General features: G+C 45.0%; 1 protein-coding gene and 1 long non-coding RNA gene across 3 annotated transcripts in view; one reads left to right on the top strand and one right to left on the bottom strand.

Moving 5' to 3' along the window:
* Positions 1 to 14,544, bottom strand: part of LOC118382398 (RAB11-binding protein RELCH homolog) — a 99,311-nt gene extending 84,767 nt beyond the window's left edge. Inside the window, exons 1-2 of the mRNA XM_052501122.1 lie at positions 13,862 to 14,544; positions 47 to 136 (exon numbers count right to left, since the gene is read on the bottom strand). Of these exons, the coding sequence (XP_052357082.1) occupies positions 47 to 136; positions 13,862 to 14,318 (547 nt within the window). The 5' untranslated portion in view covers positions 14,319 to 14,544. The remainder of the gene's footprint in view (positions 1 to 46; positions 137 to 13,861) is intronic.
* On the top strand, positions 12,521 to 17,817 carry LOC127917969 (uncharacterized). 2 transcript variants are annotated; one of them, XR_008098138.1, is made up of 5 exons: positions 12,521 to 13,479; positions 15,515 to 15,606; positions 15,774 to 15,868; positions 15,975 to 16,045; positions 17,645 to 17,817. It is a non-coding gene; the product is annotated as an uncharacterized LOC127917969 (long non-coding RNA). The 2 variants fall into 2 exon arrangements; XR_008098147.1 differs by lacking the exon at positions 12,521 to 13,479 and adding an exon at positions 13,493 to 13,600.
* Positions 17,818 to 18,043: the final 226 nt, after the last annotated feature.

Genomic DNA, 18,043 nt, shown 5'->3' with positions numbered 1-18,043 from the left:
CGTCTCTCGATCTCTGCCCGGTCAGGACAGGTACAGCTCGTCTTACCTGCCACCCTCTCGTCCGACTCCCGGTTCCCGTCGTCAGAGTAACGGGCGAAGTCCAGAGAGTCCAACGTGCTGATGCTGCCCGCTCGGTCTGGCAGGAGAAAGGCACAGAGAAAGCAATTCAGCCCATTTATATAGTGATCATTACAGTATTCACCACATCACCCTGGCTATAAACAACAGCTTGGGAGAAATCACAACAGACAACATAACACTATGTGGAGAGTGGACAGGAGAGGACATGGTAGTAGACAACACCCAAACCGGTTTGTTTTCTGGGTATACATCGTCCTGAGGGGTTTCCTACCAAGCAGGTTTGAGGAGTTAGCGAGGTACAGTGGGGCAAAAAAATATTTAATCAGCCACCAATTGTGCAAGTTCTCCCACTTAAAAAGATGAGAGGCCTGTAATTTTCATCATAGGTACACTTCAACTAAAATCCAGAAAATCACATTGTAGGATTTTTTATTAATTTATTTGCAAATTATGGTGGAAAATAAGTATTTGGTAACTAACAAAAGTTTCTCAATACTTTGTTATATACCCTTTGTTGGCAATGACAGAGATCAAACGTTTTTTGTAACTCTTCACAAGGTTTTCACACACTGTTGCTGGTATTTTGGCCCATTCCTCCATGCAGATGTCCTTTAGAGCAGTGATGTTTGGGGCTGTTGCTGGGCAACACGGACTTTCAACTCCAGATTTTCAACCCCATAGAAAATCTTTGGAGACTAGCTCGGCCACTCCAGGACCTTGAAATGCTTCTTGGTGTCAAGAAGCAGTGCGGCTTGGCAGGGTCGTGTTTCGGAGGACAAATGGCTCTCGACCTTTGCCACTCCAGAGTCCGTTAGGGAGTTGCCGTGATGGGGACAAGACTAACTACCAATTGGATATCACAAAAATTGGTAGAAAAGCGGGGTTCAAAAAAATTAAATAAAAAATACACAGACGTGGTAAAATGTATAGATTTGCAAGAATATTTCCTTTAAAACCGCTTCATTTTCAAGACAAAAAAATTACAGGAAATAAGCATTAAACTTGAAAAAGCGGAATAGTACCATTTGTCCATTTTGAGACGCCGTAGCCAGTATACACTTCCTCAAAATAGTCTGAATTAATCGAAGATAATTCAAGAACTCGGTCATTAATTTTGACATTTTTGTAGAGATCTTAGTGGCACAATTTTACATCTAACAATGATGTTTGGTGCAGTATTTCTCAAGTGAAAACATGTACATGAGGAACAGTCATTTCTCGTTGAATGACAATAGGCATTCCTACTGTTGACCAATCGCCGACAAGGGGGGAGTAGACTTTGGCTACCGGCTTCGGTTTGCCTCGAGAGAAAAATATTGTGTGCCCGAACAGCCCAAAAAAAGCCTTGCCGAAGTCCAAAACGAACAACAACGTCAAACCGGATGTGATGTCACAGTAATGAATGTGAGTCACACGGTCAGATCTGTGGCCACACAAAGCACACACACTCAGTCCTGTGACTGCCAAGGGAGGGTGTGTGAGAGAGTGTCACTGCCAACTTGTTTGGAACTCTTTTTGTGTGTGTGTGTGTGTGTGTGTGTCCATGGCTTATATTGTCCTCTCTTGTGTTTGAGAACAGACAGCCTGAGATTTCATATGGCCCCATCTTTCCAGTATGCTCCCTCCCAATCAATGAGCGCAGTACGTTGTGGGACACTAATTGCAACAACATTCTCAGTGTCCATTTGGCTGGAGGGTGTTGAGGACACTCTGGTGCTTCAGACAGATCTCAGAATGTCTGGAATCTGTAGGGGATGACAGGATCTTTCACAAAGGAAAGGAGAGAGAGACCGTGAGAGAGAGAGCCACAACAAGTGTCTGACTGTCATCCTCACAGTGACCATACGTACATATCCCAACCAGAAACCATGGATTACAGGCAACATCCGCTCCGAGCCAAAGGCCAGATGCTCCTTATAGGACACATCACTGCACTCGATACTCTGCTGTAAACTGATCATCTCTGTATACCCGTCACAAGACCCACTGGTTGTTGGTCATTTATAAAACCCTCTCAGGCCTCACTGTTAAAGATCCCCAAAGCACACACATCCATAGGTCGCTCGTCTTTTCAGTTCACTGCAGCTAGCGACTGGAACGAGCTGCAACAAAGACCTTATCAGGGACACTCTTACTGACTCTTACTGACAGTTGTGGCTGCTTTGCGTAATGTATTGTTGTCTCTACCTTCTTGCCCTTTGTGCGGTTTTCTGTGCCCAACAATGTTTGTACACTTTTGTGCTGCTACCATGTTGTGCTGCTGCCATGTTGTTGTCATGTGTTGCTACCATGCTGTGTTGTCATGTGTTACTGCCATGCTGTGTTATCGCCTTTCGATCTCTGGTTGTGATTTGTCCTATATTTTTATTTTATTTATTATTAATCCTGCAGGAGGCCTTTCGCCTTTTGGTAGGTCGTCATTGTAAATAAGAATGTGTTCTTAACTGACTAGTTAAATAAAAGTTAAATAAAAAATATTAAATAAATAGAGCTGCCGCCTTAAAGGAGCGGGAAACTTATAAGAAATACTGCTATGCTCTCAGACGATCCATCAAACAGGAAAAGCACCAATACAGGACAAAGATGGAATCGTACCACACCGGCTGTGACGCTCGTCGGATGTGGCTTGGAAACTATTGACTAAAGGGAAGCACAGCCACAAGCTTCCCAGTGACACGAGCCTACCAGATGGGCTAAATGCCTTTTTGCTCAAGTCGAGCCAAGAAACACTGAAGCCTAAATGATTACCGTTCCGTAGCACTCATGTCGGTAGCCATGAAGTGCTTTGAAAGGCTGGTCATGGCTCACATCAACACCATTATCCCAGAAACCCTAGACCCACTCAAATTTGCATACCGTCCCAACAGATCCACAGATGATGCAATCTCTATTGCACTAGACACTGCCCTTTCCCACCTGGACAAAAGGAACACCTATGTGAGAATGCTATTCATTGACTACAGCTCAGCGTTCAACACCATAGTGCCCACAAAGCTTATCACTAAGCTAAGGACCCTGAGCCTAAACACCTCCTTCTGCAACTGGATCCTGGACTTCCTGACAGGCCGCCCCCAGGTGTTAAGGTAAGGCAGCAACACATCTGCCACGCTGATCCTCAATACTGGGAACAACTGTTGAACAATTAATCAAATGGTCAGCCATATTGACCCCCACCGCCCCTAAGCAGAAGTGTAAAAATGATGTTGTTTATCATCTATGCATAGTCACTTTACAAACTACCTGGACTCACCTGTATCCCTGCACATGGACTTGGTACCGGTGCCCCCTGTATGTAGCCTCGTTGTTGTTATGCACGTGGACTTGGTATCGGTGCCCCCTGTATGTAGCCTCGTTGTTGTTATGCACATGGACTTGGTACCGGTGCCCCCTGTATGTAGCCTCGTTGTTGTTATGCACATGGACTTGGTACCGGTGCCCCCTGTATGTAGCCTCGTTGTTGTTATGTACATGGACTTGGTACCGGTGCCCCCTGTATGTAGCCTCGTTGTTGTTATGCACATGGACTTGGTACCGGTGCCCCCTGTATGTAGCCTCGTTGTTGTTATGTACGTGGACTTGGTACCGGTGCCCCCTGTATGTAGCCTCGTTGTTGTTATGTACATGGACTTGGTACCGGTGCCCCCTGTATGTAGCCTCGTTGTTGTTATGTACGTGGACTTGGTACCGGTGCCCCCTGTATGTAGCCTCGTTGTTGTTATGTACATGGACTTGGTACCGGTGCCCCCTGTATGTAGCCTCGTTGTTGTTATGTACATGGACTTGGTACCGGTGCCCCCTGTATGTAGCCTCGTTGTTGTTATGCACATGGACTTGGTACCGGTGCCCCCTGTATGTAGCCTCGTTGTTGTTATGTACATGGACTTGGTACCGGTGCCCCCTGTATGTAGCCTCGTTGTTGTTATGGACTTGGTACCGGAGCCCCCTGTATGTAGCCTCGTTGTTGTTATGTACATGGACTTGATACCGGTGCCCCCTGTATTTAGCCTCGTTGTTGTTATGTACATGGACTTGGTACCGGTGCCCCCTGTATTTAGCCTCGTTGTTGTTATGTACATGGACTTGGTACCGGTGCCACCTGTATGTAGCCTCGTTGTTGTTATGTACATGGACTTGGTACCGGTGCCCCCTGTATTTAGCCTCGTTGTTGTTATGTACATGGACTTGGTACCGGTGCCCCCTGTATGTAGCCTCGTTGTTATGTACTTTTGTGTTGCTTTTTGATTATTATTTATTTTTTATAAAATTGGTTTTGATTTGACTGACAGGTGGGGCATTATGGTGACGATTATGGAATTTTGGGTAAGAATTCAATTGTCCTGCAAATAGCCACGGTTATTGTCATAAATTGTCTTTTTTATTTTAAATGATATGTTTTGAGCTTGTAATGCATCTTAGAAAAGTCACTACGAAACACCTAATGAATACAACACAGCTCTGGTGACGCCCAGCTCCAAAACGAATGGCTCGGACCCCAGGGAACTGTTGGAAATGAAGGTTCTCCTCCCAACCCATCGGCTCCTAATATGATTACCAACTCTACCCAATTCATGTCAAACTTAAAACTACTTTTGGGTAAACTTTATCTACTTGAATATTAAGTTGAATCCCTCCTTCCTCCGAAAATGTATGTTTTAAGACAGCTATTACAATCAGTACACGGTTATTGTCAGTAAAATAATTATACAATAATTGTGCCAGTCCTACTGACAGTAAATCAATATTATGATAGATCTATTCTACAGGATGATAGCTGTAGTACAAGTACAGACAGTGCAGGCCTATAGACTGAGATGCACACACACACAGCTATGAGGAGCCCAGAGCAGAAACAGGTGAAGCAGACCCAGCAGTGTGATTAAATCAGCCTCTCCCAGCCCTGCAGCAAATCTGTGTCTGTGTGCTTTTTTTCTTACTGTGTGCATGTTTATGTGTGTTATTTCTTCAGCCTAACCTGAGAACTTGTATGAACTCCTGGAATTAGGCCTAAATGTTTAGGCTTCAGCTCAGTGGGCTACGGTGTTGAGTTGTGCAGTGACCTGCTGCAGCAGGTGAACAGAGCACCATGCTAGCTGCTAAGTCTGTTAAATTAGCAGGGTGGTGGTGACCGAGAGCTAGCCAGATCATAGTGCTAACAGCAACAAGTGACCCTTTTGATGCCCAGCCTATGAGACGGTATCTTTACTCTGACCGTTTCCTACATGGTTTTACCACATGCTCCCCACGTGGTGCAGGACACCTCTGTTAGGTCTACATAATGTGACACCAATGGAGCAGCTAATGCACAACGTTAGACCATAATACAACCATTTCTATATTTTTATGGGCCCTAATACTCCTCTCTCATTAGAGTTGCTCAGCCGGCTTGAAACCCGGAAAGAGTGAGCAAAGGCGGCAAGGAAACCCTCTCCTGGGCTGGGTGTAGGCCCCATTGACCCTAGGGGCAGACCCTCAAGCTGCCCCCCTCTCGCCTCCTGTTTATCACTGAAGTAAACACAATAGAAGACAGGTGGAGTTCCTCTCAGTATCCTGTTCTTAAGATCAGATCTAGAATCACCAAATCCTAACCATAACACTGTGGGGTGAAATGCTAAGCTGACCATAGATCAGTGTCTGAGGGCAACTTCATCCAAGCCCTCACCCATTCTTAGAGATCTTCTTTTTTTTTTTTTTTTAATCCAATCAAATTGTATTTGTCACATGCTTTGTAAACAGACTAACAGTGAATAATAACTTACTGGCCCTTCTCAACAATGCAGAGAGAAAAAATAAAATAATAACACAAGCAATGCCCCCTGGGATACCTCAGTCCTCCAGCTCCACGGCAACCAGCGAGGTGCCACAGACAGAGGCCATTAGGCTTAGCCATGAGCTGAACAATGTCTGCTATACATAGAGGCTTGTGGGCTACATGATGAGGTGGAATACTTGTATCATGACAAGCATCCTTACGTCCTCCCTCCCAAGACAGCCTAATAAGCACTGATATCACATGCCTGTACAGGTCCAAGCTGTATAGTGGAACCCCCTGCTTTCACCTATCCAGTTGTGTTAGATCAGGAAGGAATAAGTACGGAAAATGGGAGGCACATAACACAATCATGGAAATGCAGTTTACACAGCTCAGGCTTCTATTCTTATCGTAGCTCTTATCAGTAGAAAGGGATAGAAATAAGGTCACCAGCCTTGATTGTTGCTAAAACAGTACGACACAGAATACAGATCAGAACTACGAATGCATTCCTGTGTTCATTGGTGCGAAATGTCGAAGAACCCATGCCCCTAAGATTTGGGGCAGTTGAATGTTCGGTTTGCTGTTGTAGAAGTAGTCAATTTGTGTCAGCATACCATTGTGTGTGTGTGTCAAATCTATTCTAGAAAAGGGGGAAGGGGACTAATACCACAGAAGGAGACAACCATCTTCCTACCCATCTACCCCTTTGAGCATGGTAAAGTTATTACACTTGTGACTACAAAAGATACAGGAATATTTCCTAACACAGTTGCTGGAGAAAAGGAAACCACTCAGGTATTTCACAATGAGGCCAATGATGACTATAAAACAGTTGCAGAGTTTAATGGCTGTGATATGAGAAAACATATTACTCCACAATACTAACCTAATTGACTGAGTGAAAATAAGGAAGTGTGCATCCTGTTTGCAACAAGGTATTAAAGTAATACTGCAAAAACTTTTTGTCCTGAAAACAAAGTGTTACATTTGGGGCAAATCCAATACAACACATTAGAGTACCACTCTCCATATTTTCAAGAATAGTGGTGGCTGCATCATGTTATAGGTATGCTTGTAATCATTCAGGACTGGGGAAGTTTTCAGGATAAAAAAAATACATGTAATGGAGCTTAGCACAGGCAATTTCAGTCTGCTTATCACCAGATACTGGGAGATTAAATGACTTTTCAGCAGGCGAATAACCTAAAACACAAGGCAAAAATCGACACAGAAGTTGCTTACAAGAAGACAGTCAATGTTGCTGGGTGGCCAAGTTAGTGTGGACTTAAATCTGCTTGAAAATCCATGGCACGACCTGTCTAGCAATGATCAAAAACCAATTAGACAGAGCTTGAACATTTTGAAAAAAAAAAAAAAAAAAAAAAAAAGGGCAAATGTTGCACAATCCAGGTGTGGAAAACTTACACAGAAAAACGGAATGCTGTAATTGCTACCAAAGGTGCTTCTACAAAGTATTGACTCCGTACCAGTCAAAAGTTTGACACACCTACTCACTCAAGGGTTTTTCTTTAATTGGACTATTGTCTACGTTGTAGAATAATAGTGAAGACATCAAAACTATGAAATACCACATATGGAACCATGTAGTAACCAACAAAATAAAAGAAAGTGTTCAACAAGTCAAAATACATTTTACATTCTACAAAATAGACACCCTTTGCCTTTGACAGCTTTGCACACTTGGCATTCTTTCAACCAGCTTCATCTGGAAAACTTTTCCAACAGTATTTAAGGAGTTCCCACATATGCCGAGCACTTGTTGGCTGCTTTTCCATCACGCTGTGGTCCAACTCATCCAAAACCATCTCAATTGGGTTGAGGTCAGTGATTGTGGAGGCCAAGTCATCTGATGCAGCACTACATCACTCAGCATCTTGGTCAAGTAGCCGTACACATCATGGAGGTGCATTGGATCATTGCCCTGTTGAAAAACAAATCATAGTCCCACTAAGTACAAACCAGATGGGCTGGTCGTTCTCGCTGCAGAATCAAATCAAATTTTATTTGTCACATACACATGGTTAGCAGATGTTAATGCGAGTGTAGCGAAATGCTTGTGCTTCTAGTTCCGACAATGCAGTAATAACCAACAAGTAATCTAACTAACAATTCCTAAACTACTGTCTTATACACAGTGTAAGGGGATAAAGAATATGTACATAAGGATATATGAATGAGTGATGGTACAGAGCAGCATAGGCAAGATACAGTAGCTGGTATCGAGTACAGTATATACATATAAGATGAGTATGTAAACAAAGTGGCATAGTTAAAGTGGCTAGTGATACATGTATTACATAAGGATGCAGTCGATGATAGAGTACAGTATATACGTATGCATATGAGATGAATAATGTAGGGTAAGTAACATTATATAAGGTAGCATTGTTTAAAGTGGCTAGTGATATATTTACATCATTCCCATTATTAAAGTGGCTGGAGTTGAGTCAGTGTGTTGGCAGCGGCCACTCAATGTTAGTGGTGGCTGTTTAACAGTCTGATGGCCTTGAGATAGAAGCTGTTTTTCAGTCTCTCGGTCCCAGCTTTGATGCACCTGTACTGACCTCGCCTTCTGGATGATAGCGGGGTGAACAGGCAGTGGCTCGGGTGGTTGATGTCCTTGATGATCTTTATGGCCTTCCTGTAACATCGGGTGGTGTAGGTGTCCTGGAGGGCAGGTAGTTTGCCCCCGGTGATGCGTTGTGCAGACCTCACTACCCTCTGGAGAGCCTTACAGTTGAGGGCGGAGCAGTTGCCGTACCAGGCGGTGATACAGCCCGCCAGGATGCTCTCGATTGTGCATCTGTAGAAGTTTGTGAGTGCTTTTGGTGAATTTCTTCAGCCTCCTGAGGTTGAAGAGGCGCTGCTGCGCCTTCTTCACGATGCTGTCTGTGTGAGTGGACCAATTCAGTTTGTCTGTGATGTGTATGCCGAGGAACTTAAAACTTGCTACCCTCTCCACTACTGTTCCATCGATGTGGATAGGGGAGTGTTCCCTCTGCTGTTTCCTGAAATCCACAATCATCTCCTTAGTTTTGTTGACGTTGAGTGTGAGGTTATTTTCCTGACACCACACTCCGAGGGCCCTCACCTCCTCCCTGTAGGCCATCTCGTCGTTGTTGGTAATCAAGCCTACCACTGTTGTGTCGTCCGCAAACTTGATGATTGAGTTGGAGGCGTGCGTGGGTGAACAGGGAGTACAGGAGAGGGCTCAGAACGCACCCTTGTGGGGCCCCAGTGTTGAGGATCAGAGGGGAGGAGATGTTGTTACCTACCCTCACCACCTGGGGGCGGCCCGTCAGGAAGTCCAGTACCCAGTTGCACAGGGCGGGGTCGAGACCCAGGGTCTCGAGCTTGATGATGAGCTTGGAGGGTACTATGGTGTTGAATGCCGAGCTGTAGTCGATGAACAGCATTCTCACATAGGTATTCCTCTTGTCCAGATGGGTTAGGGCAGTGTGCAGTGTGGTTGAGATTGCATCGTCTGTGGACCTATTTGGGCAGTAAGCAAATTGGAGTGGGTCTAGGGTGTCAGGTAGGGTGGAGGTGATATGGTCCTTGACTAGTCTCTCAAAGCACTTCATGATGACTGAAGTGAGTGCTACGGGGCGGTAGTCGCTTAGCTCAGTTACCTTAGCTTTCTTGGGAACAGGAACAATGGTGGCCATCTTGAAGCATGTGGGAACAGCAGACTGGTATAGGGATTGATTGAATATGTCCGTAAACACACGGGCCAGCTGGTCTGCGCATGCTCTGAGGGCGCGGCTGGGGATGCCGTCTGGGCCTGCAGCCTTGCGAGGGTTAACACGTTTAAATGTCTTACTCACCTCGGCTGCAGTGAAGGAGAAACCGCAAGTTTTCGTTGCAGGCCGTGTCAGTGGCACTGTATTGTCCTCAAAGCGGGCAAAAAAGTTATTTAGTCTGCCTGGGAGCAAGACATCCTGGTCCGTGACTGGGCTGGATTTCTTCCTGTAGTCCGTGATTGACTGTAGACCCTGCCACATGCCTCTTGTGTCTGAGCCGTTGAATTGAGATTCTACTTTGTCTCTGTACTGACGCTTAGCTTGTTTGATAGCCTTGCGGAGGGAATAGCTGCACTGTTTGTATTCTGTCATGTTACCAGACACCTTGCCCTGATTAAAAGCAGTGGTTCGCGCTTTCAGTTTCACGCGAATGCTGCCATCAATCCACAGTTTCTGGTTAGGGAATGTTTTAATCGTTACTATGGGAACGACATCTTCAACGCACGTTCTCATGAACTCGCACACCGAATCAGCGTATTCGTCAATGTTGTTATCTGACGCAATACGAAACATATCCCAGTCCACGTGATGGAAGCAGTCTTGGAGTGTGGAGTCAGCTTGGTCGGACCAGCGTTGGACAGACCTCAGCGTGGGAGCCTCTAGTTTTAGTTTCTGTCTGTAGGCAGGGATCAGCAAAATGGAGTCGTGGTCAGCTTTTCCGAAAGGGGGGCGGGGCAGGGCCTTATATGCGTCGCGGAAGTTAGAGTAACAATGATCCAAGGTTTTTCCACCCCTGGTTGCGCAATCGATATGCTGATAAAATTTAGGGAGTCTTGTTTTCAGATTAGCCTTGTTAAAATCCCCAGCTACAATGAATTCAGCCTCCGGATAAATTGTTTCCAGTTTGCAAAGAGTTAAATAAAGTTCGTTCAGAGCCATCGGTGTCTGCTTGGGGGGGGATATATACGGCTGTGATTATAATCGAAGAGAATTCCCTTGGTAGATAATGCGGTCTACATTTGATTGTGAGGAATTCTAAATCAGGTGAACAGAAGGATTTGAGTTCCTGTATGTTTCTTTCATCACACCATGTCTCGTTAGCCATAAGGCATACGCCCCCGCCCCTCTTCTTACCAGAAAGGTGTTTGTTTCTGTCGGCGCGATGCGTGGAGAAACTCGTTGGCTGCACCGCTTCGGATAGAGTCTCTCCAGTGAGCCATGTTTCCGTGAAGCACAGAATGTTACAGTCTCTGATGTCCCTCTGGAATGCTACCCTTGCTCAGATTTCATCAACCTTGTTGTCTAGAGACTGGACATTGGCAAGAAGAATGCTAGGGAGTGGTTCACGGTGTGCCCGTCTCCGGAGTCTGACCAGAAGACCGCCGCGTTTCCCTCTTTTTCGGAGTCGTTTTTTTTGGGTCGCTGCATGGCGATCCATTCCGTTGTCCTGTTTGTAAGGCAGAACACAGGATCCGCGTCGCGAAAAACATATTCTTGGTCGTACTGATGGTGAGTTGACGCTGATCTTATATTCAGTAGTTCTTCTCGACTGTATGTAATGAAACCTAAGATGACCTGGGGTACTAATGTAAGAAATAACACGTTAAAAAACAAAAAACTTCCTAGGAACGCGAAGCGAGGCGGCCATCTCTGTCGGCACCGGAAGGAGAGTGGCAGAATGCTGTGGTAGCCATGCTGGTTTAGTGTGCCTTGAATTCTAAATAAATCAATCACTGACAGTGTCACCAGCAACGCAGCCCCACACCATCACACCTCCTCCTCCATGCTTCACAGTGGGGTTCAAACCAAAAATCTCAAATTTGGACTCATCAGATTAAAAGACAGGTTTCAACCGGTCTAATATCCATTGCTCGTGTTTCTTAGATCAAGCAAGTCTCTTATTATTATTGGTGTCCTTTAGTAGTGGTTTCTTTGCAGCAATTCGACCATGAAGGCCTGATTCACATTCTCCTCTGAACAGTTGATGTTGAGATGTGTCTGTTACTTGAACTCTGAAGCATTTATTTGGGCTGCAATTTCTGAGGCTGGTAACTAATGAACTTATCTTCTGCAGCAGAGGTAACTCTGGGTCTTCCTTTCCTGTGGTGGTCCTCATGAGAGCAAATTTCATCAGAGCTCGATGGTTTTTGAGACTGCGCTTGAAACTTTCAACGTTCTGGAGATGTTCCGTTTTGACAGACCTTCATGTCTTAAAGTAATGAGGGACTGTTGTTTCTCTTTGCTTATTTGAGCTGTTTTTGTCATAATATGGACTTGGTCTTTTACCAAATAAGGCTAATGTATTTTCTGTATACCCTCCTTACCTTGTCACAACAACTGATTGGCTCAAACGCATTAAGTAAAGAAATTCCACAAATTAACTTTTAACAAGGCACAGCTGTTAATTGAAATGCAATCCAGGTTACTACCTCATGAAGCTGGTTGAGAGAATGCCAAGTGTGCGCAAAGCGGTCATCAAGAATCACAAATATAAAATATTTATTTAACCATTTTTTGGTTACTTCATGATTCCATGTGTTATTTCATAGTTTTGATGTCTTCACTAATATTCTAAAATGTAGAAAATAGCAAAAATAAAGAAAAACTCTTGAATGAGTAGGTGTGTCCAAACCTTTGACTGGTACTGTATGTAAATTAGATATTTCTGTATTTAATTTCACTAACTATGCAAAAATGTCTAAAAACATATTTTTACTTTACCATTATGTGGTATTGAGTGATGGGTGAAAATGTGTTTTATTCATTTATTTTGAATTTAGTCTATAAAACAAATAAATGTGGAATAAATCAAGGGGTATGAATACTTTCTGAAGGCCCTGTATAGGCAGATAATGACAGCTACAGGCAGTTAGAGATAGGCCTAGTTTTAATATTTGAGTAGCCTGTATAGCCATCTTCAGCAGCAGCCTACATGATGCCAAGATGCAAATATCTCAATTACTAGACTGGTATAAAGAAGGTTGTCTGATAGGGCTTTTCAGGTCGCCAGCTAGCTGTTCATAGTCACTACTATTCTGGTTTGTGGACTACAGGAAATGGAGTCCCAAGCACGTCTCCATTCACATCGACAGGCTGTAGTGGAACGGGTCACGGGCTTCATGGTCCTCCGTGTCTACGTCACTAAGGATCTATCATGGTCCAAACACACCAACACAGTAGTGAAGAGGGCACGACAACACCTCTACCCCCTCAGGAGGCTGAAATTATTTTGCATGAGCCCTCAGATCCTCAAAGAGTTCAACAGCTGCACAATCAAGAACATGGTGACTGGCTGCATCGCCGCTTGGTATGGCAACTGCTTGGCGCTACAGGGTAGTGGGTACAGACCCATACCTCACTGGAGCCAAGCTCCCTACCATCCAGGACCTCTATACCAGGTGGTGTCAGATGAAGGCCCAAAAAACTGTCAAAGACTCCAGCCACAAACTGTTCTCTTTGCTACCGCAGGGCAAGTGGAACCAACAGGAACCTGAACAGCTTCTACCCCCACGCCATAAGCGGTCTAAACAAGAGTGCTAGTTAGCTAATCAAATGACTACCTGGACAGCCTGCAAAGTCTTGCATTGACTAGCACACACACTGGACACCCCAACACACACATAACATGCACACACATGCATACTGAAGCCACACACACGTTCACACATACTGCTGCTAAGTCCCTTTAGCCCTACCTATATGTACAGTACATAACTACCTCAGTTGCCTTGATCCCCTGCACATCGATGTATTTATTTTTCTTCTACTCCCTTTTTACAGCCATGTTATTTTTACTCGTTATTCACCGTGTCACTATTTATATTCTTAATTCAAATGTTTTGTATTATCTTTAACTCTGCATTGTTGGAAAAGGACCGATAAGTAAGTATTTCACTGTTAGCTTTCACCTGTAGTCTACGAAGCATGTTGCATTTGATTTGGTTCCATCTGTTCCAAGCCAGCTGGCACCTAGGGGAGAAACTCTTCTCACAGGCTAACGCGGGTAGGTGAGCTAACTCTGTATTAGTAAATTATCCGGGGTTTCCATTGCTATTGTCTAATCTAGTTAGCTAACGAGAGAAAAAAACAGGTGTCGTATCGAATTTCGTTTATTCTACATCGGCAGAGCAATGTTGGCTGACAAGCACAGTGCCAACATGGTTTCCCCATTGAATAACAGGCTGTCTGCTAACTAGCTAGCACATAATGCCATATAAATTATAATTAATTTAGGTTATAAATGAGCAAATAGCTATTTACTTACTTAGCGGTCCACCTGGCCCCAGTCCTTGGTCTTTACAAGCTGGTGAAGTGCCGCTTTGCCTCTCGAAATTGCCCGGGTTGGAGAAATAGTCCCGCAACCGGGGAAGCTCCCTCCCTGATTCCAACAATTCGGTATGAAATTCAAGAGCGGTGAGGAAGTATTGATCCCGAATTAGCTGAGCAGCAATCACATCTACAGACACCCGAGTCTCTGCCAAGCCGCTTGGCATTGCTGCGGCTGCTACCGAGATGCCTTCCACACTTGGGCTGGTCCGGGTGCTGGACAGCAGAAGGGCCGGGGGCTCGGCGTCCGCCTGCGGGGAGATGGGGATGTTGGACGGGAGCCCTGGCGCTCCATCGCTAAGGCTCCTTTCGGCATCAACCCCGTCCTCTGCTCTCTGCTCTGCCTCATCTTCAGAATCGCTCAGATTAAACGGGTTGACGCTATCCGCCGCCATTTTTCTAATATGAAGATTTAACCTAGCTAGCTAGAAAGCCATCCGTCCAGGAAGAGGGGTCCAATTTTAAGCTATCCGCCCGTCTTTCCCCGATCAGCTGAAAGGGGTTGAATGCAGGGAAGGGTTTGGTTGAATGTCATTCCAGCACCCGCCTCCTCCATTGAATAGTGGGATTAGATTGGATACGGGAGAGGTTAAGAAGAACTACGAGAATGGTGGGCGGCAATTCGGGGCGTTCCTGCATGTGGTCATTTCTGCGTCTGCAGGAACGCCTCTTTATACTTGCATTGAACTGTTATTATGAAAACATTTGATTTAACCTTTATTTAACTTGGCAAGTTAGTTGAGAAAAAATTCTTATTTTATATTGATGGTATACCCCGGCTAAACCCTCCCCTAATAATTTAAAGCTGTAGTATGTCACTTGTTGGGTGACCCGATCAAATTCACATAGGAATTTGAGTTATCGATCAGTCATTCTCATTGAAAGTAAGTCTAAGAAGTGGTAGATCTGTTCTATGTTCTCTATTTAAGTGATCATGTCAGAGAAGCTGGTGTTTGGAGGATATATTGGCACTGGTGTTGTTCATCTCCAGCAACTAAATTGTGCCAATACAGTGAGGGAGAAAAGTATTTGATCCCCTGCTGATTTCGTACGTTTGCCCACTGACAAAGAAATGATCAGACTATAATTTTAATGGTAGGTTTACTTGAACAGTGAGAGACAGAATAACAACAACAAAAAACAGAAAAATGCATGTAAAAAATGTTATAAATTGATTTGCATTTTAATGAGGGAAATTGTCCTCGTCAACACTCACACCTGTGTTAAGGAGAGAATCACTGACATGATGTCAGCTGGTCCTTTTGTGGCAGGGCTGAAATGCAGTGGAAATGTTTTTGGGGTATTCAGTTCATTTGCATGGCAAAGAGGGACTTTACAATTAATTGCAATTCATCTGATCACTCTTCACAACATTCTGGAGTATATGCAAATGTCCATCATACAAACTGAGGCAGCAGACTTTGTGAAAATTAATATTTGTGTCATCATCAAAACTTTTGGCCACGACTGTAGTTCTCAGCCCCTTCCTCTTCGATGTGCACAACTCTGAAAAGACTGGATACGTGCAAGCAATATGGCAGGAGTACGAAGCACTGTAAAATGTAAATGTGTCATCTCTCTCTCTCTCTAGTTTAGGTCGGTGAGCTGGGTCCTGGGTTGTTTGTTTCTTCCCACGTTTCCCATGATGCCAGTTGTGGGGAGAGAACCCAACGTTCACATGGTGTAAGTATTATAACCTCCCTACAACATTACACGAATGCTTCATGGCACTCTTTCTAAATCAGCATTCTATCCATCCATCCATCCATCCATCCATCCATCCATCCATCCATCCATCCATCCATCCATCCATCCATCCATCCATCCATCCCTCTCTCGTTCCTGTGCAGGTGTTCTCTCCCTGTTCATCTCTGTCTTTTACCTCTGGTCGGCAATGAAACAGACTACACTACAGCTGACTGAAATGTACCTCTTCATCTCCCAGGTAAAGTGTGTATGTGTCTGGATGCCTGTGTGTGTTAATTAGTCTTGTTCCTCCTATATCTCTAAGATGCTTCATGTAACAGTGTGTGTGCCTATGTACCGACCAGCATACACTCCAGTCTGCAGCTGAAACAGGGTCTGCCTCTCATCATCCAGATCATCAGCTGGACTAAACTGGGTGGGTACCAACTCTCTCTCTCAGCCACCTTCCTACTACTGAGTACTGGGTGGGTACCAACTCTCTCTCTCAGCCACCTTCCTACTACTGAGTACTGGGTGGGTACCAACTCTCTCTCTCAGCCACCTTCCTACTACTGAGTACTGGGTGGGTACCAACTCTCTCTCTCAGCCACCTTCCTACTACTGAGTACTGGGTGGGTACCAACTCTCTCTCTCAGCCACCTTCCTACTACTGAGTACTGGGTGGGTACCAACTCTCTCTCTCAGCCACCTTCCTACTACTGAGTACTGGGTGGGTACCAACTCTCTCTCTCAGCCACCTTCCAACTACTGAGTACTGGGTAAGAGAGAGTCACCCCTCACAGCCACCTTCCTACTACTGAGTACTGGGTAAGAGAGAGTCACCCCTCACAGTCACCTTCCTACTAATGAGTACTGGGTAAGAGTGAGCCACCCCTCACAGCTCCCTTCCTACTACTGAGTACTGGGTAATAGAGTCACCCCTCACAGTCACCTTCCTACTACTGAGTACTGGGTAAGAGAGAGTCACCCCTCACAGCCACCTTCCTACTACTGAGTACTGGGTAATAGAGTCACCCCTCACAGTCACCTTCCTACTACTGAGTACTGGGTAATAGAGTCACCCCTCACAGCCACCTTCCTACTACTGAGTACTGGGTAAGAGAGTCACCCCTCACAGCCACCTTCCTACTACTGAGTACCGGGTAATAGAGTCACCCCTCACAGCCACCTTCCTACTACTGAGTACTAGGTAATAGAGTCACCCCTCACAGTCACCTTCCTACTACTGAGTACTGGGTAATAGAGTCACCCCTCACAGTCACCTTCCTACTACTGAGTACTGGGTAAGAGAGAGTCACCCCTCACAGTCACCTTCCTACTACTGAGTACTGGGTAATAGAGTCACCCCTCACAGTCACCTTCCTACTACTGAGTACTGGGTAAGAGAGAGTCACCCCTCACAGCCACCTTCCTACTACTGAGTACTGGGTAATAGAGAGTCACCCCTCACAGCCACCTTCCTACTACTGAGTACTGGGTAATAGAGTCACCCCTCACAGTCACCTTCCTACTACTGAGTACTGGGTAATAGAGAGTCACCCCTCACAACCACCTTCCTACTACTGAGTACTGGGTAATAGAGAGTCACCCCTCACAGCCACCTTCCTACTGCTGAGTACTGGGTAATAGAGTCACCCCTCACAGTCACCTTCCTACTACTGAGTACTGGGTAATAGAGAGTCACCCCTCACAACCACCTTCCTACTACTGAGTACTGGGTAAGAGAGAGTCACCCCCTGTCTTGTCTTGTCGTACCAGAGTGTTTCCAGTTTGTCTTGTCGTACCAGAGTGTTTCCAGTTTGTCTTATCGTATCAGTGTTTCCAGTTTGTCTTGTCGTACCAGAGTGTTTCCAGTTTGTCTTGTCTTTCCATACCAGAGTGTTTCCAGTTTGTCTTATCGTATCAGTGTGTTTCCAGTTTGTCTTGTCGTACCAGAGTGTTTCCAGTTTGCCTGTCCTCAAGTTTTGTTTCTAGTCTTCTTGGTTCTGACCTTTTTGCCTGTCCTGACCCTCAGCCTGCCTGCCTTTCCTGATCCTGAGCCTGCCTGTCCTGACCCTGAGTCTGCCTGAGCCAGCTTGCCATCCTGAGTGCCGTTTTGTACCTGCCTGACTTTGCCCTGGATTACCAACCTCTGCCTGCCCTCAACCTGCTGTTTGCCTGCCCCTTGTGTTATAATAAATATCTGAGATTCAAACTATCCGCCTCCTGTGTCTGCATCTGGGTCTCATCCTGATCCATGATAGCAGTGGTGTAAAAAGTTCTCAATTGTCATTCTTGAGTAAAAGTAAAGATACCTTCATAGAAAATGACTCAAGTAAAAGTTAGTCACCCAGTACAATACTACTTGAGTAAAAGTCTACAAGTATTTGGTTTTAAATATACTTAAGTATCAACATTAAATGTAAAAGCTAGA

The sequence above is a fragment of the Oncorhynchus keta genome, chromosome 4 (assembly GCF_023373465.1).
Source record: "Oncorhynchus keta strain PuntledgeMale-10-30-2019 chromosome 4, Oket_V2, whole genome shotgun sequence".
In the NCBI taxonomy this organism is placed as follows: domain Eukaryota; kingdom Metazoa; phylum Chordata; class Actinopteri; order Salmoniformes; family Salmonidae; genus Oncorhynchus; species Oncorhynchus keta.
The sequence above is the reverse complement of the archived record's forward strand: the minus strand, read 5'-3'. Positions and strand labels throughout refer to the sequence as shown.